This window comes from Brugia malayi (assembly GCF_000002995.4).
Source record: "Brugia malayi strain FR3 genome assembly, contig: Bm_v4_ChrX_scaffold_001, whole genome shotgun sequence".
NCBI lineage: Eukaryota > Metazoa > Nematoda > Chromadorea > Rhabditida > Onchocercidae > Brugia > Brugia malayi.
In genome coordinates this window covers 16,328,016-16,352,909 of record NW_025062479.1, presented here as the reverse complement: position 1 = coordinate 16,352,909, position 24,894 = coordinate 16,328,016, and the positions used below count along the sequence as shown (strand labels likewise).

Below are 24,894 nucleotides of genomic sequence, written 5' to 3'. Positions count from 1 at the left end.
TATTATATCATGTTGATAAAATATATCATCAATTACTGTATCAAACAACATTGTAAATCACAGAAAAAAAAATCAAGCTAGCAGACATATTTATATTTATAAATGGTCAGTGATATCGCACTACATTGCATACCCATCGCCCAATCATTTCTTAAACATTCGTTTTATTTAACATACTCTCATTTTTTTTTTTTTTTCAATTTTAAACCTACCACATCCACTTAATCTTCATTTTAAAAATTTTATTGACGTCATTCAAGGGTGAAAACATTTTTCACATTGGAACTCTTTACAATGTTTATTTTCTACCTTCCTTCTATTACGATTATCTTGATAGATTTTCAAATATTATACTGAAATTTGAACGTTTTAAGATTAATTGACCTGTTTAATGCCTGCCTATTCATTTTGACTCAATCGTTTCTACTACATCAATATTTTTACTTTTGTTTTTGTTTCTTTTTTTTTTTTTTAATCACAGAAATCAATTTCAATGATTGCAAAAAAAAATTCAATTTAGAATTAACAAAATAAATGGTAGCTAGAAGAGATACAGAGATAAGTTTTGTAATAGTGATGTTGATGATAGTTGAACGTAATGATATGATCATCATTTCCTTCATCATCTATGAGCGTATATATATATATATATATATATATGTGTGTGTGTGTGTGTGTGCATACAAAATACATTGTTATCACAGCTGATGCTAATGGCTTAAAGTAGCTCATTGCGAATGAAAAATCTGTTTATTGGTTATCATTCATATATATATGTGGATTTAATTTCTGATTTAAATAGTACTAAAATACGAAAATTGACTGATTGAGCATAGCTTAACAATGCTTGGAACAACTATTGCCATAACACTCACAGACGAATTTATTTCATTTCAATCATTTACTTCCGTTATGCTGCTAAGATATTCTTTGCAGTGCCAATAGCTCGTGAGCTCAAATGTTCGTGCTTAGCTCTAAAGTCTCATCACTAACAGCAACTGCTGTCTGTTGCCTCTTCATATTGAGTTAAACAATTTGAATCAGATTATTTTGCTGTTTACAAAATCTTTTCATAATTTTTTGGCTCTTTTCTTTCTTTCCATGCTTCTTATGAATTTCCTTCATTTCAATGAATTGCTGCTGCGAATTTGTTAAGTGTATTTCTTCTTTTCAATCGACAAATAATGCTTCTTTCAAAATGGATACAATAATTGCTATCTAGAGGTAATGCCTTGATTAATTATTATCGTTTGATACGATATTATGATAATTGAGTAGCTATCCTGAATTAAATGATTGAAATCCATGTGGGTGATGTTATTTCTTAATTTGGTTCCACTTTATATTCTATCTTTTTGATCATGAAATTCGTATAAAGCAATTTTTTTTAGCTATATATCATATATTTGGTTAAACAAATGATCAACAAAATTTACTGATTTATATGGTGAATCATGTTGGTGTTACAAATCTCGGCCAATAATTTAACGGATTTTTTCAATTTCATTAATTCAAAATATGCATTGTAATTTGATGTCAAAACATCACGTCTTCTAAACATCAACAATGTATGATCGACTGTAAATGATCGGAATGATATGGACAAGGAAGAAAATGACCAACTGGCTAATTTGTCATAAAATTGTAAGATCAAATAATCAGTTTAATTAAATTTGATGCATAACTAACTCTTTCTATTCAATTTGTCTTATTATTTATTTGCAACTCAATAACCAAAAAAAAAGGAGTTGGAATATTTGATAAATTTTGATAATATCTATGTACTTTTCTGTGCAATATTCCCTTTTTTCTTTTGATTGATATCTAAATTAAAATCTTGATCAATTCTAATTAAGAACAGATTATGTTAGAATTAGAAAAACTTTTTATATCTTTGTTTCATCTTTTGTTCACTGATTTTTTTCTTTTTGTTCTTTAATTACTAGCTGTTTATTTCACTATTCCAGTTGTTCATGAATTATTAACATAAACATTAAACAGCACGTTATTGCTGATAATGTGTTTCTCATTGTTGTTGATTATTTCATGAGCAAAATTGATGGCTACACTTAATCGTAATCATATCATTTTCAAATTTTTAATTTTCATTGATTAATTCGATTTTAATTCTTTGAATGCTTTTTTAAATGTTCAATTTTCCAAAAATCAGTTTCAGAATCAAACGTTCATTTAACTCACTTGATCTTTACATGGTATAATTAGCTCAATCAATTAATTAAAAGCCATCTTCTGAATTTAATTTTTGAATATTCTAAGAGATTAAGAATTGACAGTATTCATTTCACGATTTTTACACATATTTTTGTTTTAGTTTAATCAATTAGAAGATCAACTTGTTTCACCATGAACTGTAAATAAAGCATTAAAGTCAGAATGATTATTTTTTAAGTTATATCATTTAATTAATTATTACTTCTTGGTACTCATATTCAGCTGCAATTCATCCTGTCATTTAATTTAACTTTAGATTAGTTTCTAGTTATTTTAAAATATGGTTAATTAAGTATTGGTTAGAAGTTAATTTCTTGTAAGCAGCAAGTGTTTTAAAATCGAGGAAGAAACGATATTGAACTTATCACAATCTTTTTTATATGTATACTTTTTGGATTTTCATAATTACTGGATATTTTTGGACATATTTACTTCATTTAATTTCTTTTTGATAAATTTATGTTCTGATAAATTAATAAACAGTTATTCTTATCTTTTCCGTTGATTTAAATCATCATTCCCATAAGCAGTAACATTCAAACATTTGTTCAATTCAGGTTTTGGCAATTTTTGGATCTGTTCGGCTTTTCACAAATTTGAAATGCTTTAGATTGTTATAGATTGCGCTGTATGGTGTTTTTTATATATTATCAAATTTTAAATAAGTATTTATTTAATAATTGAATTCGTCCCTCTAATATATGTCAAAGTTAATGGATTTTCAGCCACTTTTAATTTTATCTATGTTAAAAATTACTCAATAACTTAAATAAATAAATAGATACCACTCATAGAATTTAATAAAGCAATTTATTGTTTCCTTTGATATACTAATTTTGTGCAAAGAGAGAAGAGCAACATATGATATTAATGACAAACAACTGTTCCAATAATGATTCATTAAGTAATATTATACACTGCTCACAATAACTGAACGAAAATACCATAAAGCATTAATTAAATGAGATATTAATTTCTCAAAAATGCATCGAAATTTAAGTGTTCATGGTTATAAAGATATTTTCGGAAGTCTTGCAAGAGTAACGATTGGTTAGTGGTCATGAGAGTTTGCTTTCTGGGAGTTTCACTTAACTATAGGATATTAAAGTATGAAAAAATCCTAAAATGGCACTCCATCATATTAACTATATCACAGCTAAAAGTAATTTTTCTGTGTTTGCCTCTCTCATCCATTAAACCACTGCACAATCTTTGCGGAATTGTCTCTAATATTGGCTGAGTAGGACTCAATCCCGTTTTATCTTCTGATTTTTTGGAAATAGTCCTTAGTTTAGTGAAGGTTTCTGTGAAGAAGTGTTTGTTGTGGACGGTGCATTTTGGAATCGTTGAAGTGGTAGGCGTTGGGGTCATTTGATTGTCCTTTGGTAAAGTGAGAAGAATGACTTTTTCGTTGCAGGTGTGGTGGAATTGGGGGTAAATGTTGCACTTTGTACATACATCAAAACAAACAGTCTAAAGTGACAGGCAGCAATAAGTAGAAGAATGTCTCATTCTTAATGCTATTTCCTAGTTTTACTTGATAATAGAATATCTCCTTCATATCACAACATCCGATTTTATAATTCATATCTCATTTTGCGCCAAGTTAGATCCACTTCAATCATTATTACGGATGTATTGCTTCTGTAGTACTTAATTTCGATTTGCGTTTCAAAATAATTAAAAATTTTCGTTAAGCACAAAGTACAGCCAAAGCAGAAGAATTAAACTTCGATTAATTATATAAAGAAAAATGGAACAAATGTTAATGAAATGAGAAAAAACCACATAAAACTTGCTACGATGTTTCCTGGTTATTTTCGTTTACGCAGCGAATCGAAATTGATTTGATAATCTTTGTGAAAATTAGGTAAATCCTGGCAAACAGATGAACGAATAATATATGGATTAACAGATAGTAGCAAATATTGTGGATTTCTCAGAAAAGGTCTGGTTTATAAATAACATCACTGGTTAGATAATAATAGCTGAAATAAAAATCGAAAAGTGGTAAGAATCATTCTCTGAAATATTTTTTTATTTTAATTAATATGAAATATTTTTTATTGTTTCTTTTTGTGAAATAAATGTGCAATTAATATTACTGATGAAATTAAATGCTGAAATGTGCAACATTTTCCACATTTAAAACATGAAGACGTAATATCACAAAACCATTTTTTTTTTTTGGAATGCTGCAAAATTTGGACAAAATTTTCTGTAAAAAATAATTTTACAGCTGCAACTTCTTTTTGATTTTTTTTATTTTTTTTACAGTTATCTTTAATTCGAAACTTGCCAAAATTCGACAAAGGTGTTAAACTTAAATGAATATAATGCACGAAGATCACATATAATACTTTCAATTTATCAAAATTAAAACTGCATATTTTTAATTGCTGTTTGAAATCATGTATTAAATATATTTATGTACAATTGAGTGAAATTTTAAATTAATAAATAATATAATAAATTCCAAACATGAAAATAAGAAAGGAAATACAGAGTTATATTAGGAATAAGTGATATCTTAGAGTCACATTTAATTTATGTTGGATTTTTGGCGATATAATCTTTAACGAATTGAGGATATTCATAGGGCCATTCACGGCATTGCACATTATTTTGCAATTCTAATCGATCCAGATAAATTTCACCGACATTATATCTCATATTTTTTAGATCACTGCGAATTCTGTACATGATATTTGTAAAGCAGTTCTGAAATACATTACATATCAATAAATATCGTTCAATTTCTTGAAGAAAGTGTCAATTTTTTGAAACTGTCCACAATCTGCATTTTCAATTTCAAATCTGATATGGAAATATTTGAAATTTAAAAATTTATATTTGCATACTTTCATTATATAAGTTAATAAAAGTGAAGGATGCTGCCAACAATGACCTATGGATGACAAAAAAATCATTTTCCAATATGCAAAATGACAGAGGGTAGGGGATGATGTTGGAATCATAAGTGTACGATGTACTGCAAATTTTGCAGGTACATTTATTTATTTATAACTCAGTCACTGTCAGTAGAAGAAAAATGTATTCTGATGGATAACGTGGATTGCTCATCTGTCGAAAAAAACTACACTGGTTTAATATATATATGCACTAAGCTCATATTCATTAAAATAACCGATTCATTTAATGCTAAAAATTCTTTGTTGGACATCATTCATTACCACTTTGCAAGGAGTTCAATTGAGACATTTAACTTCTTTTAAACATTTCTTAAAAACCAATGTGCTTGTATTTTGCAGCGCTATAATTTACTTCCCATCAGATCATTCAAATTACAATCTAACAATTACTCAAATTTCAATCAAATTTTCTCAAAGTAAAATCTATCCGGTCAATTGAATATATATTTATTATAGCAATTGCTAAGAACCCCAACAAACTTTCACGACGTATTTTCCTGTACCATAATCAGCTATTCTTACATAAAAATGATGAAAGAATTATTAAACTTAATTTTAAAATAATTAAATAATCAAAAACAGAAAATAGGTCTGAAAATGTATTCAGTGGGTATGTCAGTAAATTAGAATAGAAACTATATCAGCAATTAAATTTTCATTGTGTTTGTAGTTGTAAAATCTTGATGAATAAAGAAAAAATTTTTTTTTACATTATTATTAAACATCTGCAGAATGATTAATTTTCTGTTAGCCTAACAAATTTTCAGAATCTTCTAACCCGATACTTTTTCCGTTTTGAATTTGGCAAGCAATGGTGAGTAATATTCAATAACAACAGATCCGTTATAATATATCTGCGACCGACGATCTCGAAATAACCATCGCGGTCAGAAAGTTTGTAGTCGCTAATTCGTAATTTACCGTATTTCTTACCTTCTTCTGCCTCATCTTAAAATTATATATATTTATTAAAATTATTAGTTTCAATTTTACTGCTACGTAATGTGATCGTTGCGTAATATTAATATGAGTTTACTTATAATAGTGACAGATGATGAAAGTGAATAATATTGTGATAAAGGATGGATAATGATTATAATATGTGTTGTATGATAAGTAATATAATATAGAGTTGATACGTGGCGGGTAAACGTAAGCAAGAATGATGCTTACGGTAATAATAATAATCTTTAATCATCATTGAATTTGTATTTCATAATCAGTAAAGAAAAATGCTATATATAAAAATATGAATACAAAGAAGAGAATTTGCAATTACTGGAAGATTGAAGGACAAGTTTCTTTGTCATTTGCTACGTCATTCTCTTCTACAAAAAAAGAAAATTTTGTTTTAATGATCAAGGGAAATTTTCTATGATTTTTAAAATCAGTTTTATATAATGATAAAACTACATTCACGGAAATTTCAGACAAAGAAATAAAAACATAATTTTACTAATGAATAAACCTGGAAGTTAAAAAAGGGTTAAAGTAGGTAGTTTAGATTTAAAAATTACGAAAAACAAACATGGAACTTCTTCCACGATATTAATAAGCACTGCATAGGCTGACACACGATTGCAAAACATTACTCCGGAAATATTAACTGGCACCGGAACTCTGATTTTACTTCTCGGAACATCATCCGTAACTGATTTACCGACTATTGCTGATATAAACACAGGGAATAATAACATATATGGGTGAGATATCATATTTATCTAAATAAATTAAACACTACATGTAGTTGATAAATCTAAAATATTTATTTATAAAACAAAGTCTGTGTGAAATCACCTAATGCATTAAATTTAGTATCAGAAATTGGAAGAATTATAAAAATTGCAATAATGAATGCATTGCAATATGCAACTTAAATTGGAAATCACATCATTCATATCTTGTCACAAATAACATATGCGCTTACTAACCATTAGACTTAAAAAATCATTTTAATTCAACCGTTCGCTATGTCAATTTGTTATAAATTCCGGATATTAATGAAAAATCCGTTCAGATAATTTTTCCGTCCAATGCAAATTTTTTTCTTTAATAGAAATACTTGTCTGAATGTTTCGTTTTTTTGTTTACAATAAATCAGAAATGGTTCAATATATAAATTAATATAGGATTTATCAATTTCATATGGGTAATTTAATTTATTGTGATGGAATTAGAACAACAATCATTTTCGAAGAACTTAATTTATTATGGAAAGTAATAAATCAGACGAATAATGCTTCAATAATGACATTTAGAAAAAAGAAAAGTATTTTCTAGCTGCACGTTTACACGATTATGTAAACTCGTCTCAGTGCTTTTCAATCATTTACGTTAATTGCAAGATGTAATAATATACCAAAATTAACGTGAATTAAAAAAAGCATTACGTAAATACTTCATAGTTGCACTTGTGAAATTCATTATTTGTAAAACGTAAACAACTCAATGATAGTAGCAAATGGCATTAAGTAAAAGAATTTAATACATAGCAATTAGTTTTTGATTTTTGATTTCGAAGGAAAAAAAGCCATTGATTGGTGATTCTTTAATATAGCAATTGTCATTGGTCGTTATTCATGAATTTTTTATAAACTTTTTTTTGCAATCTTTGCCAACAAAAATTAATTAGCCGAAAACAGTGTTTCCAGTTCATTAAACCTATGATAGTGATGCTAACCTTAGATATTTGCAATTCCAGAAAAATGAAAAAATAAAATTTAAAAATAAAAAAATTGTTTTAAACTTCTTTACAAGTTTTATGAATTTAAATTCGTAGATTTATTTGAATAATATAATTTGTTTTATATAGTAGCAGTATAATCTAAATAAACATTTAGAAATTAGATTTCTGGTCAGAATCGAGAATTATGGTCGATGATAAAACATTATGACAAATGTGTATTGTGTGCGTAACAACAATTTATATTTTGTAGCAGAACATTTTTTTCTGAAATTTAACTGACCAAAAATTTTATTTATCATTTATAATATTAACTAAGGAATGAAATAATACTTGAGCAGTTAATAAAATTACCTAAAATCAGGGAGTTACAAATGGCAAGAAGCAGAAATGTGTGATTTCATGAAATAAAAAATGATTGGCGAAAGGGTGAAATCATTTTATTAAATTATATAATGTAAAAATCATGAGCAATTTAACTTATTGCGATGAAGTCAGAGTTTTCTTTTTATTAGTGAATCATATTACAGTTGAAGTATCCAGTCAATTAATTAAAAACATTATAAATTGAAAAATTAGGGATTGTTAAAAATCCATCTTCTGGGATCAAATGGATAATAAAACCAACCACCGAAATCAAATCCTGTATTTTCATAATCTCTTCTGCGATTGCGGTTCGATTCAGGTTTGCGACTATCACTCTCATCTAATCTACCAAAGTAACCAAATCCTCCAATAAAACCGTATGCGTTGGGACGATTCCTACGCTTCTCTTTGTTGTTGGATCTGCGAATTTCATCACTTCTACGCATCCCACTATTTCCGTTATTATTCAATGACTGAAAATTACAGGTGGTTAAATTTAAATAATTTGAAATTAGTTATTCTTAGCAGATAGTTTATAAATATATCTGGAAAAACTCGAACGATATTCAAAAAGAATTTAGATATTGATATAAAGGAGAAATTACAAAAACGCATACCCCATCTCCTACTATGTTATCATTAAAGGAATTGTACACTTGACTAATAATCACTGGTACGATAATTTGTAATCTGAAATTACTAGCGTTTATTTTAATATCTATTTTAAATTCCAAAAATGAAATTTTTGAAATAACTTCAATTTGAAGAAAGTAAAAGCATTCCATCCATTCAAATGCATAAAATATATCACTTTATTTGCTTCGATTTTTTTAAAAGTAAAAGTAATCCAAAAATATCAAAGAATGAAAAATAAAACTTACAGAAACAATGAAACTAAGAATTTTGTCATTTCTTTGTTGTTCTTAAGAAGAATCAAAAGATTTGATTGTTTTGATATAAGTTGAAGAAATGAGTAGAACAGTCAAATCATTCAGTCAAATTACAAACGATTTTATAGAGTGCAACATCAAGAAGCGATCATTAATTTAATTACATATTTGGAAATTACCTTGAAAAGGTAAAATTCAGTCATTGTTTTGTAAAAATGTTCCTTCTAATATGTCATCAAAAAATATTCTCATGGAAAAAAAAGTATAAAAAATGATAAGGATAAAAGATTTCAATTACAGATTTTCTCTGTTATCAAATATTATGAATAAAAACTAAAAATTATAGAAGCATATCGCTTTCTACAGAAAACTAAGACTAAATTGCTTGTTTCATTTAATAAAATTTATTAAAGTATTCATTAAATTCTCCTTTATAAAGTGATAAGATGCAAATATTTTGCTAAAAATAATTTTTTTTTTTTTGTATAATATTACAGTTATTTTTAGCTAATAATTTCCGCTTATTTCCCATAACATTTATCATTGTTTAATTAAAAAACAAAAAAAAAAAAAAAAAAGGAGATTTAACAAAAATAGAAAAAGTTGAACATAAATAATTTCTTCCTTTTCCGCTTGTTTAACCAAAATACCGGTTTCAAAAATTTTTGATAATGGCTTTTTTCTTGTTGATTCATCATCATATGTGAGAAGAAAAAACGAAGCACTATTAATAGGCAAAAATTATTTACCTATTCTTGAAAGTTAAAAAAAAAATAGTTGCTCCTTAATTTGCTCCTTAGCAATTATAAATTTCCATCAGAATTAAAAAGGATTAAAAATTTATTTTTAATGTCTTTTCTACTTTTTATTACGATCCCCAGTTTCTATAAAATGAATAAATTGAGCAAATAGATGAGAATAAATTTAAAGTTAAAAATTGAAAAGAACTTTTATTACTTCATTTATTACATGAAATCTGTGAATTTCTGTAATGTAATTATTTAGATCAATTATTAGAAAAATACTTGTACAAATGATAATAATAAGTCTAACGTTTTGCGATTTTCTTCTCATTTTATTTTTTATTTATTTATTTTTGGGAAAACAATGATGACCTTAAATCTTGACCGTTCAATTCTCCCATAATTGGATAATAGCGAAAAATGCTTTTTACATATGTTTATTTCATTTAAATTTATGTTAAATATGGAAATGAATCAAACTTAATAGATTTGCTAATTTTAATTAAAAAACGATAAATAATGTGTAATGATGTTAATTATGAAAGACAGCTTTTTTTTCGTTTTAGAAAAGTAATGATAAACTTGAAATCAAGGATAATAACACAAAAAATCTTAGCGAAAAGTTTTATGGGTTACTAAAAAAAATGGAAACCAAATTTTAAGAAATAATGATTTTGCCTATTATAAATATTTAGATGAAATAGCTGGAAAATCATGATGCTAAGGCTAAAATAATCTGCTCAATTTTTCTGAATTAAATTCAAATAAATAACTAATTTGTCATATTATTTGTCAATGAACAATACAATATGTGATAATAAGATATTATACATGTAACAGTTATTGCATGCACTGGTAATTAAATCAGATGAGATTCCGGATTCTGTTTTCTTTAAATAGCAGACAAATTTAGATGGTAGAAAATCTTTATTTTTAAATCTTTTTTTTTATCATACTTAAACCAAAGTAAGCAAGCAGTATAAATGATATTTTCGATTAAAATAATAATGCGTTTAATACCAAAAAGTGAATACTTTCTTTTTACTACCGTTTCACTCTAATCCTTACTTTCATTTTTTATTTTTTTTATTTTTTCATTTATTTTATTCTCGTTTTATCTATTTTTTATTTTTTAATCTGCGTGAAAGCTTCTTCATGAATCATTTAAATTTCCAATGTATGACATTTTATTACATTTTTCCTAGAATCTATCCTCATTTGCAACCTATCGGGAAATTACATATGGTTAAACGGATTGATCATTCAATAATAAAATCGTAATAATCTTAGTTTACAACAAATTTTTTTAATAAAAGTTTGCATCAATAACAAAAAAGTTGCTATCATCAAAAAAGTTCTAATAAGACAAATCAGAATTGGTGTGTAAACATTATCATGATTAAATAAATAGTAATATTAAAAATAAAATGATAACAATATGACAGTAGCAAGAATAATGATTGCAATGATGATAATAAATAGAGCTAATAAGTTTATTTTATATAAAAATAAATTAAAACCTAAAGTTATGCGTCCTGCACGGAATTAAATTAGCAATTTAGGCTAAATTATAAGCAATTGATTAATTTGATGTGACATAATTTTTTCTTTTATAGTTTTAATTAGTAATGATATTTTATCAAAATCGTTTAACGATTATTGTTCTGATAGAGCATCACCCAATTATTTTTCTTTTGCTCTGCCCGCCTTCTAGTGTCACTTACTTCCTCCTCAGTATTTCTTAAACTTATTAACCTTTCGTCTCGAATTGTTTGGAAATCTTTTTTTTTTTTTCTCCTTTTATTATTATTTGCAAAAATTTATTATACTTACCAATACTTTCACTGACAATTAATTCCTTTATTTTTGATAAAAAAATTCTAAGCGAAAGATTAATTAAACAACTAAATAAGCATAATAATTTTTATTGATAAGGTCTTTGTAAAAATTTTTGATACCGATATGATAAGTTTAGTATTGAAGAATGATTAATTACAATACAATCTTTTCAATGTATTTTTTGTAAGTATTGAATTAAATTTCTTAACAAACTACGCCATTGTGGAGTAATTTTCACAAACTTTGATTTTTTGCATTACAATGAAAAGTTATTTGAACAGTCTTTTCTTTTATTCTGAAAAAGAAAAAAGAAACACATTTCTGTACTAAATGATATTAGAATGTTATAAAATTGAAATGGACAAAGAAATGCGGCTATTTCAAGTTAACAAATATTTTTTTTTTTTCAATTAAATTGCCTACTTTGATGAAAATTTTCAAATAATTTAATCAATTTGCAGATTTGAAATTTGCTTCAAAAATTTTGTTAGTAAAAGAAATGCCAAATAAATTTTATGCCAAAATTGGTTTAAATTCTGAACTGCCATGCGTAATTATGTTTGGTATGGCATTTATGTTTGTATTTGCTGGCTTTGATACCCAAGCATATATCACTGAAACGGCTTTACAATCTGTATCAAACGCATATCCCGATCGAATATCTGCCCATGCTGGATATTACGGGTAAGCAAATTTACATATGATTTATGTTTTAATCTACAGTGTTTTAATCATTTGTTAAATTCTAATAAAAACAAGTTCACCTATTCAAAAAAAAAGATATAAATAAGCGCAAAAATTTTTTATTCATCAGAATTTTAGTTAACAAGAGAAAAAAGTTTTTACTTTCAATTATACTAAATAAATTTAATTAAAATTTTATTTGAACTACTGTGATGCAATTTAACATTGCATAAAATTTAGATTTGAAAAAATTCATTGAATAATAAATTGAGTAGATAATTAATGATTTAATTAATTTTTTTCATTCTGAGTGACCAAACATTATTTTGTAGCATAGAATATTTTAATCAAATTAGCTACATTGAATTATTTAATGAAAGGAAAAAATGGGATGTGATATTTACTATCACGCTGATCGATTTTATTGAAGAAATTTCCTTCTTTAAAGAATAAATTGTATAGCAAAAAGATGTGAAATAAATTTAGGATGTGTATAACCTATTTTACTTTTACGTTATCAACGTTTATTACGCCACTTGTGGTGAGCTATTTGAGCGCTAAATGGACAATGTTCTTAGCAAGTGTACTGTATTCAACATTTATGGTTACATTCATGCTTGTCAACAGCTATGTCTTTTATATTGCATCTGCTTTAATGGGTTTAGCAGCTGCTCGTAAGTCTTTTTTTTTTAAATATATTTTTTGTTAAAGGATGTAATTATCCATTGATTTTATTCAGATCATATAATAATAGTTCAATAGTTTTTATTTGAAAATATTATTAATTTGTATTAATCATTATGAATTTAAATATCAATAAAATGTTGTTATCTTTTCATTGAAATATTTGATAACAATATATTTCTTCTAATGATTAGAATGATTATTTTCTTTTTGAAGTAGAAGCAATTGCTATTGCAGTTATTTGGACCGGTCATGGTGTTTACATGAAAGAAATAACAACGTTTGGCAATGAATCACGAAATAGCGGTCTTCATTGGGGTATCAATTTTATTAGGTTTGTACATTTTTTTTTTTTCTCTTTCTTAATAAACGTACTAAAATTAAAACACACTGAAATTTCAACTATTAATTAAAGAAGAAAAAAAAAAGCATTTCACAAATCATCTAATAGAATCAGAAAGAAAACATGAAAAAATAAAGACGAATTGATGATGTATATAATTAATCACACTTCGTTTAAAATTACACGTAACACGTGACTATTGACAACATACGTACTATGTATATAGCAAAAGGGAAAGTTAAAAAAAAAGTGAATTTTATAATTTTATTTGTTTTAATTGCATCTCATCTTTATTCAATTCGAATTTTATTTACTTCGCAGCACTTTTTTTTCGCCTTTTTTACTTACAAATGTTAAAAATTACAAATAATAACTTTAACAATGCTACATGTGACCTATCATGATCTCTCTCGCAAAAGCATGTATTTTTCAGTCTCATCTTCGGTGGCCTTCTCTTACTTATAATATTTAATGAAACTGGTGAAGCAGAAACGATATCATTGGAACTAATTAGGTAATTAACGTTTTAAAGAAAAAAATAAATATAACGTTTGATTCATTAATTAACGAAATCAAGAAAAGATGATAATTTGAAAGCTTATACCAAAAGTTTCAAAGGAAATTCCATTTTTGAATCATTAATTTTTCGAACAATTTCCACATTTTCATCTAATATTTCATATTTTCACTTTAATCAATTTCTTTTTAAACATGGATGCTTCAATAAATGATAAAGTGCTGCCAAAGAATTTTAATTTTTGAAAACAAACTTTTTAAATAGTCCATTTTTTTTTTTTTGGATGATTAGTCAATAGCTAGATCTTTTGCCGAATAATCCGTTCCGTTTAACAATCCGAAAGAAAACTGATTCGCATTCTTAAAACTTCTACAAAATTTCCTTGTTATATAATCAAAATTAGATAAGCAGTTAATTTTTCTACAATTTTTAGCATAGTATTCTAATTCCTATAAACCGGTGAACAACAAGAATAATCCCTCACTTGAAATACCGATAGAGAAATCATTGATTGTAGAGATTATATTTTTCAGATAGTTTTTAATTTCATCACATTTGAGTTTGATAATAAAACTTTTCAGAAAATATTGAAATGAGCGAGATATGAATGAGACAACTATTAAACTATTGTCATTTCCAAATTAAAAGTTTAATAAAGCATCTATCAATTAGAATTATGAATCAGAAACGCTCATCCATAATGTCCGAAGATCTGCAAAAAGGAAGGAAATCCTTGCATATATAGAAATTACTATCAAATTTTGCCACTGTGGTATATGTTTGAGTTAGAAAAATCCAAAAATTGCAATAATCTATGCTTATTAAAGCTCAGAGAAAGAATACAATTTCAAAATTGCACGTAGATTTAAATTTATTTGTTTATATTTATGAAATATTGACAGATATATTTTTGGTGGATTATCAGCGTTTACAATATTATCGAACATTTTATTCGCATTGCTACCCAATCACTCCAATCAGTCAATAACGAAACGTGACAGTTTCTTAACAACCATAAGTAAATTATTGAATTTACTGTAAATTTAACAAATATAATAAATGAACTAATTCATTAATTAATTGGTTGATTAATTAGTCACTTGGTTTACTTGTCTTCTAAATCATAGCATAATTTCCGGATGGTCTCTTAATTGTTTCAATAGCAAGATTTATCTCATTCTTACTGAACAATTAAAAGTAATTCAATTTAGCTAATCTTGAAATTTTAAAAAATTTGCCTAATTACTATTTGAAAAAAAAAAAAAATATTTCAGTCCAAATTATATTTCAGATAAAAAAACAAGAGAAAAGAAATTTATAAGAGAATGCATAAAGAATTTAAATTTTGCTAATTTCAGTGAAATATTTAACTTTTCACTTTCAATTTTGAATCTTAAATCAGCGATAAAAAAAAAAAAAAATGCTATGAAATTTTTAGGAAAAAGTGTACGGTTGCTTACCGACATAAAAGTATATTTATTAGCCATATGTTTCATGTTTATGGGTTTATCATTATCACTTTACATAACCATTTATCCTTCATGTTTATCATTTTCAAAATCAGTCATCGGTTTTGGTAATGAAATTATTGCATATTATGCATTTATTACTTCAGCATCACAAATTTCTGGTTAGTGTTATAAATAGTTGTCTACGACATTTGAAGACTGAAAAGAAAAAAGAAAACAGAAGGGAGAATAATCATTTTATCTGTGATGAATGATAAGGAAAACGTGATATTATCAATTTCTTGAAACGAATTAGAAGCAATATAATAACGTTTTTTTTTTTTTTCTTTTTCATAAATTATAATGTCGGTTTTCTTTTATTTTTTAATTTAGTTTTTCTATCTTCTCTGTTGTGAGTCATGGTAAGATTTTTATGGATTTTAAACTGTGACACTTTCTTTTAATTTGAGAAAAAAAAATAAAATACTTTCAAATAGTTTTTTTTTTTTTTTTGCTAATTGCCGTATTTGAATGTTTTACTTTTCATTCTGTTAATTCTTTCACTTTTACCTTCAATTTACTGAATTAAATTTGGTTAAATGTTTGTTTAAAAGACTTTTTTCGCATCTGAAATTAGATGTGGTCAGTCAGAAATGTTTCAGAATGATTAATACAAAAAAATAAAAAAAAAATAGAATGAATTTTGAAAACAATGTTTTTAAAATTTCAGAAATATCATTATAGGTGGCTGTTTTATCAGTTTTTTAAGCAAACGAATCAAGAACTTTGGATATATGCCAACAATGCTAATTGCACTACCATTATATCTGTTAGCTTTTTTGGGTGTTTGTTTGGCTTTTCCGAAGAATGCAAATTTGAAACCAACAAATGGTGCTACTTATTTATCACCAAGGTTATTACTAATTTAATAAACCTATAAACATTTTTGCTCAAATTTCATATTAGACGGATGAATCTGTTCGAAAATCCTCGATTAAGCAAAAAAAAAATAGGTTCCGAAATAGAAAAACAAAAAAATCTTGCTAAAACTTCTAATCTTTTACATCTTGAAAATCTTAAACTGTTACTTAAATCTTTAAATTTAAAAAAAAATTTAAATTTAAAGCATTTCTTTAAAATTTTTTAAAGAAACGCTTTAAAAATTTCCGAAAATTTTCGAATTCTTAAAATAATTATTTTAGTCTTTCCATATGGCTTATCATTGGAATGTTGATATGCATCGGTGATAGTTGCTGGAATACGTTACGAACAGCTGTGCTCACAAAAATGTATGATCGTGAAAGTTCATCACAAATTTTTGCATTAAGTAAATTTTTTCAGGTAATATTATCATTTCTGTTTCGATCATTTTTCCGCAAATAAAATATGAGGAAATTGAGTATTAGACAACTTAGATACCTTTTATGATAGTTTAATAGAATATGTCATCTCAAATAAATTATAGTGAAAATTTATTAGCTGTTAAGCATTCTTCTTTTTTAGCTAACATTGACATTATGTTAATTACTGTAATGTAATTAACAGTCGCATAATGTTCTTTCTTGTTTTGCATTTATTTCCAAATTCAGTGACATTAGAAGAAAGTTTTAAAAATTGTAAACAGGTGAACAAAATATCCGTGAAATTGAATTATTTTATGGTTGTTAACTGACTTGACTCTTTTCTTCAAGCACAATTTTTATAAAATAATTGCTATTTGTTCAACTAGTACTGCTATTATTATTATTATTATTATTATTATTATTGTTATTATCATCATTATTACCATTATTATTATTATCATTATTATTGCTGCTGTTATCGTTATTACTGTTATCAGAAAAATTGAAGTATTTTTAGTCGACAACAACATGCGCATCATTTTTCTATTCATCAATATTGGATTTGCATACTCAAATGATAATTTTGGCTGTCAGTCTAATTGCCGCATCAATATGTTTTACAATTGCTTGGAAGATACATTTGCGAGAAATTGAAATTGCTGCCTCTGCTAAACATACTACTTCTATTTCAATTGTATGCGGAAATAACAACCCATGAGTTTATAAGTTCTTATGATATGAAAATGCCATTACGTGTTCAAATTAATTTGAAAATTTTGTAAACATTGAGAAAAAAGTTAATAAAAATGATACAAATATATTTGTTGTGCAAAAATAAAGTGAAAAACGTTATAAAGGATTATATATAGTGATAATAATTATCAGCAGAATTAGTATACTAATTCTGACTCTGCACGAAAATAAATTTCAACCCCTTTTTAAAGAATTTTTTGATTCGCTGGTAATTCATTGATATAAATGGTTAATTCTCTTTTTCATCTTAAAGTATTTTTTTTTTTTTTTTTTTATAAACATAAAGTTTTTTTCATCTTAACATAATAATTTGCATATATGCAAATTTTGAAATGATTCAAAAATCGTTTTTTTTTTTTTTTTTTTAAATTTGCATAATTATCCATTGTATTATTCTTAAGCTATTATCTCTTTGTCAGTTTAACAGTCGTTTCGTCTTGTCGCATTGCTTCATAGTTTTGTGGTGACTAGTGAGAATTTAGAAATAAATTCTGTCGGTATCAACTAGGAAGAAATATTTATAGATGATTGGTTAACTTTAATAAGCAAATATTTTCAGATAATTGTATGACTTTTTAAACTTGAAAGAAGAAAAATTTCTGCTTTAGCTTACCAACAAATTAACGATTTTTTTGATAGAATAGATAAACTAGAAATCAATTTATTAGTTATGTCTAATCTAGATTGATCTAGTATAGACTTTAGCGTTTTATTGACTTTAAAAAAAACTGTTGAATAAAAAGATATTCTTTATAGTACTCACCAACTTCATCCAGAAAAAGATGCTATCATTCCTTTTTTTTTCGAATTTTACTGAATATTATTTAAATCATGAATAAATAAAATTATTATTATTGTTATCATTGTCATCAATACTATTACTTGTTATTACTATTATTATTAATTATCCATTATTAATTATTATTGTTGTTATTATAAAATTATTACTTATATTAGAAAACACACTTTACCGAGATACGAGAGATGTCTGAATCGTCGAATGATGCAACCGTGACAGCTACAGCAACAGCGAATAATAATACCAACTACAATAACTCACCATCGCCATATCATATGGTGACACGATCCTCATCCAATGCTTCGTCACCAAAGGGAGCTATCACGGATAAGGAAAAAGATCTGATATCAGTACGTTGCTATTTACTGATAAAACCTATTTGTTAAACAAAACGAAATTGATTATCAGTTCATCGTCATTATTGCCATTAATTGACGCGCATAATTATTAATAATAATATAAATAATAATACATTCCTAATTATTATATCCCACCTATTAATCAAAGAACAAACTGAATCAATATAGCCTAAAATGCATGATTTTTATAATCTACCAAATATTCATAAGTAAAAATTATTTATTTCTTTACTTAGATGAAGTAAAATTACAGAAAAGAAAAGAAGTAGAGGAATAGGCTGTTGTCTGGCTCACATCGTTGTTTAAATGGTGAAGTATAACGGTAAAAGCTTTTTAAGATAATAATTGTCAATTTTTAGCCACGAAAGGATAAATTAAGCAAAGAATCGAAGAAACAAGCGATGGGTGACATTCGCAGTAGCAATGACCCGACGAAATCTGTCATCGAATCAACTATCTCACGTTCTGCTAGTGATAATGCTAATAGTAGAAAGTCATCAAATTTGCTAAAAACTGATACGAAAACAACTGAAAATAAAAAAGTTTCTTCGTTTTTCTTTCCTTTCTTTTTTTTAACCGAATAATTTCAAATTTAAATAATTTTGTTCCATTTCGCATAAAATTACTCATAACTGGTCATACATTTAAATTTAATACTTATGTTTGTTATGTTAAAATATAAATTTAAGATATAATAATAACAATAGCTGCTATCTTCACAACATGTCTCTAATGCACTTCCCACCATTTCTAACGTTCTTTACAGTGCGTTCCGTGTTTGAAGGCATGTGTTTTCATTCCCATGATGCCACGTTAGTTTCAGATTTGTAAAATGAGGTAGTATTATCTCTCCGCAAGATTATCATGTGAAGTCGTGAGAAGACTTAATTTGCATTTCAACCGTATCATGATAATTTTGTTTTTAATGTTAAAAAAAATTTTTTTCGGAAAAGTATACTTTTCAGGTACAAACAGTACACCCATTGAATGAAAACCGTCGTTGTGGTAACGTCTTTTATGCTGGTTATGGCGGACGTGGTTTCATTAACTGCGGGTAAATTCTCATTCACTTAACATATTTGGTTTTTCCATCACCCAACTATTTCATATTATGTTCAACAAAACACTTTTATGCATTGTAAAAGGAGAAAAATGCATCTCATCTGAAATTCAAAATTTTTAAGTTTTATAATTTCCATTTTTTTTCTTTTTTTTTTTTTTAATACAAATCTTTTGATTTACATTAAGGTATGAAAGAATAAAAGCATAAGTAAAAAGAGAAAAGAAGAAAAGCAAGAGAAATTATCGTTTCAAGTTTCTTTAAAGCTTTTTTCAATTCTTTCTTGAAAGTTCCTAGGCTGTTCAGTTATATCATGAATGCACAAATATTTATAAGTATTGGATAGGTCTCGTTCAACAATTTACACTTCACGTGATTACTGGCGTCCTCACTCGACCACTAGTTACAACGGCAATGGTTCGCGGCGGTGGTATCCTGGTGCAATGAGTGATCACACTAAAGATATTGTAACTAGAAATGCATCTGAAAAACATAGCGCTGGAAATGGAAATGAGCGTACTGCTTCCAACTTTGAGTCATCAAAAAATGCTAACTTGTATGCAAATTCATTCAGATAACATGCAAAAATCCTGAGAGTAATACATCCTATATCCAGAATTTTATTCCTTTTAGTAATCTTTACAGAGAACAAAATTTCGATTAGCCATAATGAATGATAATTATGTTTTATTTTAGGAAACGATCTGAAACATTGTCCTTCACTTATTATTATAAAAAACACACCTAAAGAGATAGAATTTTATTTCAGTCATAGATCGCAAGTGACACGAACATTTCATAATGGAACATTACGTGCTAATCGTACACGGCGTGGTAACGTATCAATAAGTTCACGAGATCATAATTCTGAACCCATTTCCCAACGTTTAATAGAATATTTTATCAATAATGAAAGTTAGTCGTTGTTTTAATAAAATATCACAATAAAAATTGAAATTGATAAATAATAAAAAATAATGAAAAAAAAATAGAAATTGATAAATAATAAATAAATCATATTATTGCGAATTACGATTATTACAAAAGAGAAATTATCCTAGTTTTATTTCAGATTCATCACCTATTAATGAAGCTTGTCATTTCTCCAGCAATAATGCAATTTTCAACCAAAGACATGGAAAATTCCCAATCATTTATGCCACACCAACAGGAACCATCTCAGTTTTACTCGATAAAGGTGTTACAGTTGAGGTAAACTTTTAAAAACCTTTTCAAATTCTTGAAAAAATATTTTCGTATGAGAACATTATTAGAATTAGAGAAGAAAAAAAAATACTGATACAATAAAATTATTTGTAATTCGTATTTATTGCTAGTTTTTTTCCAAGAATTTCATTAATCAATAATGTCATATACCTTTTAAGAGTTAATATTAATGAAATATTACATTTCGACCATTATTTTTTATAAAATCTCATTCTTCCTTCTCACTTTTTTTTTTGTGACAATATTAATTTCAGATAACAGTTGATCGAGCTGTCCGAGTACTCTGCTACGATAAATTTTCGGTAAAAATAAACAAGACAGAAATATAAACCTTGAGGATTGCAGTCTAATATTTTGTTTAAATTAATGATACTAAAATTAATCTTTTTAATGTATACTAACCTACAGAATGATAGTATTTAAATGTAGTAGGCCAAAAATCACATTTTGTAATTTAATTACTTATCCTAATTTAGGCAGTTTGCAATGGAAATGGTAATAGCTCATGCTTGTTGCATAAAAAAGCTCGCATATTCCAGCAGGAAGAGAAAGTTTTCTGTAATTTCGGGTCAAACTGTAAGTTTGTCTTGCAAATAACATTGGTTAAATTAAAATTGAAAAGTTTCAAATTTGTATTTAGTTTTAGTAAATGAAAAAGCAGCAGTATTCGGTACACAGGGTGTATTATTCACGATGTCACATCTTACCGAAGCTTATTTGGTATCTTCGACAATTCTTAAAGGCACTTTGCCAGTTTCTCTTGGACGTTTACAATTCCCAAGTTTGGATTATGATTTCACTGTGCATATGTTTTTCACTGATTCACAAAATGGTGATCAGGTCAAACTTTTCTTTCATCCTTTTTTTTTTCTTTTAATTCCTACAGAAAAGAAAAATTCTTTGAATCTTAACAAATTTAAATTAGAAATACTCAAGCATCAGTTAGAAAACTTTTTTTAATTTTAAGATGAATGGTAATTCAAAGAAATGAAAGAAAATTATTGAAAGTTTTTGTTTAATTAACACTCCTAATTACTTATACAAATTTTAACTTTGTTATACAAACGTATTTTTGTGTTTTTGTGACATAAAAATATTCCTATTATTTTAGAGAGAAAAAAAGGAAGTAAGTATTTTGTAACTGAATAAAATAAAATAAAATAAAAATAAGTGAGAAATATATAGAAAGAAAAAAAAAATATTATGTACATAGAATATATGAGAATAGTACAAGAAGAAAATGAAAACTTTTTGGTTTTAGTTTATTTTCCACATTCTTTATAATAAGCAAAAGATAAAATATAACTGTAACTACATCATTTATAATGAAATACTCAATTAAATATGTGTATGAATTTAAATTCATATACAAATTCGAATTGTGTTTTATTCCAGTTCACAGAATTATGCAATGAAATTGCACAAGAAGCTCGTTACGGAACACGTGATGGTATTCTCACCATTACCATTAATGGTTTCCCTTTTTCCTTTTTAATTGAATTTATTTTGTATAATTTCTTGTTTATATATTAGTTGTTTTCTGTCATAAAACTTTATTTAAAATTAAATATATTTAATTAACCTGATTTTGATCAATGTTTTATAAGTGAGAAGATTAAAAAAAGTTGATTGTTTTAAGGAGTTTACATAAAGCAAAATGAACGCGGTGACGTGGAGGTGAACTGTCGTCCAAAACATATCAGCTGCTCACCACTTGATAATATCGTACATGTGCGCACAAATATGGTTGATATGGCTCTTCAAGTTAGCATTCACTTTTATAATCGTTATTATTGCAACTTTTATGATATTTCAAAAAAAAATTCAAACGAACTGATAAATAGAAAGTAAAATTTTGTCATTATATATATTTTTTTATCGTGCCTAGCTTAACTAATCAAAAATAACATTAAAGAATTTATTAGCAGAATTCGTCTGAGAACAATGATTTTTTAATCAAAGAAAAGAAAAAAAAATCAAAAAAAAGATATCCATGGTTGAATAGAAAGATTTGAAATATTTGTGGTAAATTTTGATTAAATAATCGTAAAAGAGTCTGTTTATTGTGTTATCTCAAAGTTCAAAGTTCATCCAAGTTTTTATAATTTTTAAAGAAAAATTGAAGGAAGATGACAAAGCATTTGTGAAGAGAGGACTGAAACGTGTTCACGTAAGTCGTAGTGGAATGGTTGTGTCCGATGGTAACTGCATAACCTCGATGGATCACTTCGGACATATCATCTCGTCAGCGTGAACAGTATTAACTTATCAGATAACCATCATTATTATTATCGTTATCACTGTCACTATCATAATAGCACCTATCGTTGTTGTAATATATATTCACAGTATAATTTTCATTTAAAGTGTTAAAATTAAGATATCATAATTTATTACGACGTGTTTTTCTGTTTATTATTCTGCTGAAATCAGTACACATAATTCATACATATTAAAATGCAAAAATTTGCATTTTAATTTAAATCATAGTTTTCTATAATTTTCTGCACCTATTATAATTTTGCTTTTTCCTCTTTTGCGCCCCATTTCTCGATTTATTCTCTCTTGCATTCGTCAAAACGCTTACTTTTGTCAAAAACAATTAATCCTTTTATTTTTATGTTCCTCTTTAAATTATATTCTTTTTTCTTTACATTTCGTTTTTTTATCTAAATAATAAAATTATTCGGTTAACACTGAACTTGTTTTACTACAAAAGAAAACAAATTTAAGATATAGTTCGGAACTACTGAATTTTTTTTAACTTAGGGTAATAGCAATATATTCAATGAATGATATAAAATAGAATTTCGATACAAAAATATTCTAATAACATGTTCCATACTAACTGTTTCCCGTGGTGTAGGCCGGGTAGAAGTGAATCAGGTTTTTGCGGTTCTTTTGATATTGAATGAATAGTTCCAGCATGTTTACATGGAATTTCCCCTATAATTGTACACAATTATATCACATAAAATATGTTTCATTCGGTATCATTCAAGGAATTTAAGATAATATTGCTACCTATAATAGGTAGTTTAAAAGGAAATATACATATAAAATCTTTGCTGTTTCATCTGAAAAAAAACTTCTACTCTTGTCAACGAATCAAACTGTCCTACGATGATTGCTTAAATTTTTTACATTATACACCTGAAAAAGTTTCTATTATTTAGTTTCTTCAACGGATTGTTTTGTAAACAATACTTTATGTATATCTGACGTAATTTCCTGCACGGCAGATAAAGACTTTTCGCTAAAATTTAATCTTCGTTGAATGACAAATCTAATAACAAATTAATGAAATTAAACTTATATTTGATTAAAATCTTTCATTTCAAATGAAAAAAGCGCAATGTTGTTTTCTATTTGAAACTATTAATTAGCTGAAAATTTTGAATACTATTTAAAACTATTAATTTAGCTAATAGCCCAACTTAAATTATGGAACTCATCAAAGAAACAGTAAATAAAAGTTAGGTTAATTTTATTATTTTCTAAAATGTTTTCGAAATAATTATTTGCAAAATTTTTACTGTTTTCCATGACGCATTCTTTTTAAAACTGTTTCTACATTATACAAATTTTCGTCAGCCTTAAGTGAAAATTGTTATTAAGCGATAAATTTTTATTCGATAAGTTGAATAGAATAAAAATAAAAAGGCTTAACAATGATAACAACAAGTACAGTAGTGGATGGTAAATATTTGCATATAAGAATAATTGAAATAATTGAGATAAAATTTATCAAAAAAAAAAATTTCTTTCTTAATTGAAAGAATCATGGCTCCATTAAATCTGTTGTAATGAGTGCAATAAGTGGATCGTGAAGAAATTCTCGGATATCATCAAAATTGAAGCGCATTCCGGAACTGCTTGGACATATCTGATTAAAGAATGCTGCTTCAGCGACATTTACTCCTGTCATCGGTATTATTATTTGCGCATCAACTATTACAGGACGTGATATTGAGGAATGCCCAATGTTCAT

The 24,894-nt window shown here is 26.4% G+C and overlaps 4 protein-coding genes and 2 non-coding genes across 7 annotated transcripts; 3 read left to right on the top strand and 3 right to left on the bottom strand.

Annotated features, from left to right (window-relative positions):
- Window positions 1-3,483: 3,483 nt before the first annotated feature.
- On the top strand, window positions 3,484-3,539 carry Bm15584. Its single transcript, XR_006227969.1, has one exon. It is a non-coding gene; the product is annotated as a small nuclear RNA Bm15584 (small nuclear RNA).
- On the bottom strand, window positions 3,501-3,539 carry Bm15614. Its single transcript, XR_006227996.1, has one exon. It is a non-coding gene; the product is annotated as a small nuclear RNA Bm15614 (small nuclear RNA).
- A 1,240-nt stretch (window positions 3,540-4,779) lies between these two features.
- Window positions 4,780-9,124, bottom strand: Bm9290 (Uncharacterized protein; the record flags this gene model as incomplete). 2 transcript variants are annotated; one of them, XM_043075066.1, is made up of 6 exons in its annotated part: window positions 4,780-4,953; window positions 5,944-6,113; window positions 6,694-6,834; window positions 8,477-8,687; window positions 8,832-8,904; window positions 9,096-9,124. In XM_043075066.1, 6 exons carry the CDS (start codon window positions 9,122-9,124, stop codon window positions 4,780-4,782), a joined length of 798 nt encoding a protein of 265 aa, XP_042931000.1. The 2 variants fall into 2 exon arrangements, with proteins under 2 accessions (XP_042931000.1, XP_042931001.1); XM_043075067.1 differs by lacking the exon at window positions 6,694-6,834.
- Window positions 9,125-12,185: 3,061 nt separating this feature from the next.
- Bm6291 (RE35942p, putative) lies at window positions 12,186-17,423 on the top strand (the record flags this gene model as incomplete). The annotated part of the gene is made up of 9 exons (XM_043075065.1): window positions 12,186-12,370; window positions 12,857-13,044; window positions 13,292-13,388; window positions 13,831-13,911; window positions 14,817-14,932; window positions 15,353-15,544; window positions 16,107-16,275; window positions 16,565-16,703; window positions 17,223-17,423. 9 exons carry the CDS (start codon window positions 12,186-12,188, stop codon window positions 17,421-17,423), a joined length of 1,368 nt encoding a protein of 455 aa, XP_042930999.1.
- A 1,019-nt stretch (window positions 17,424-18,442) lies between these two features.
- On the top strand, window positions 18,443-23,157 carry Bm2744 (uncharacterized protein; the record flags this gene model as incomplete). Its single annotated transcript, XM_043075064.1, has 12 exons — window positions 18,443-18,607; window positions 18,976-19,158; window positions 19,582-19,670; window positions 20,023-20,232; window positions 20,446-20,591; window positions 20,749-20,888; window positions 21,158-21,205; window positions 21,380-21,479; window positions 21,550-21,743; window positions 22,299-22,377; window positions 22,543-22,667; window positions 23,029-23,157. The coding sequence occupies 12 exons, from the start codon at window positions 18,443-18,445 to the stop codon at window positions 23,155-23,157; spliced, it is 1,608 nt and encodes a 535-aa protein (XP_042930998.1).
- Window positions 23,158-24,684: 1,527 nt separating this feature from the next.
- Bm8459 (Uncharacterized protein) lies at window positions 24,685-24,894 on the bottom strand (the record flags this gene model as incomplete). Its single annotated transcript, XM_043075063.1, has 1 exon — window positions 24,685-24,894. The coding sequence occupies one exon, from the start codon at window positions 24,892-24,894 to the stop codon at window positions 24,685-24,687; it is 210 nt and encodes a 69-aa protein (XP_042930997.1).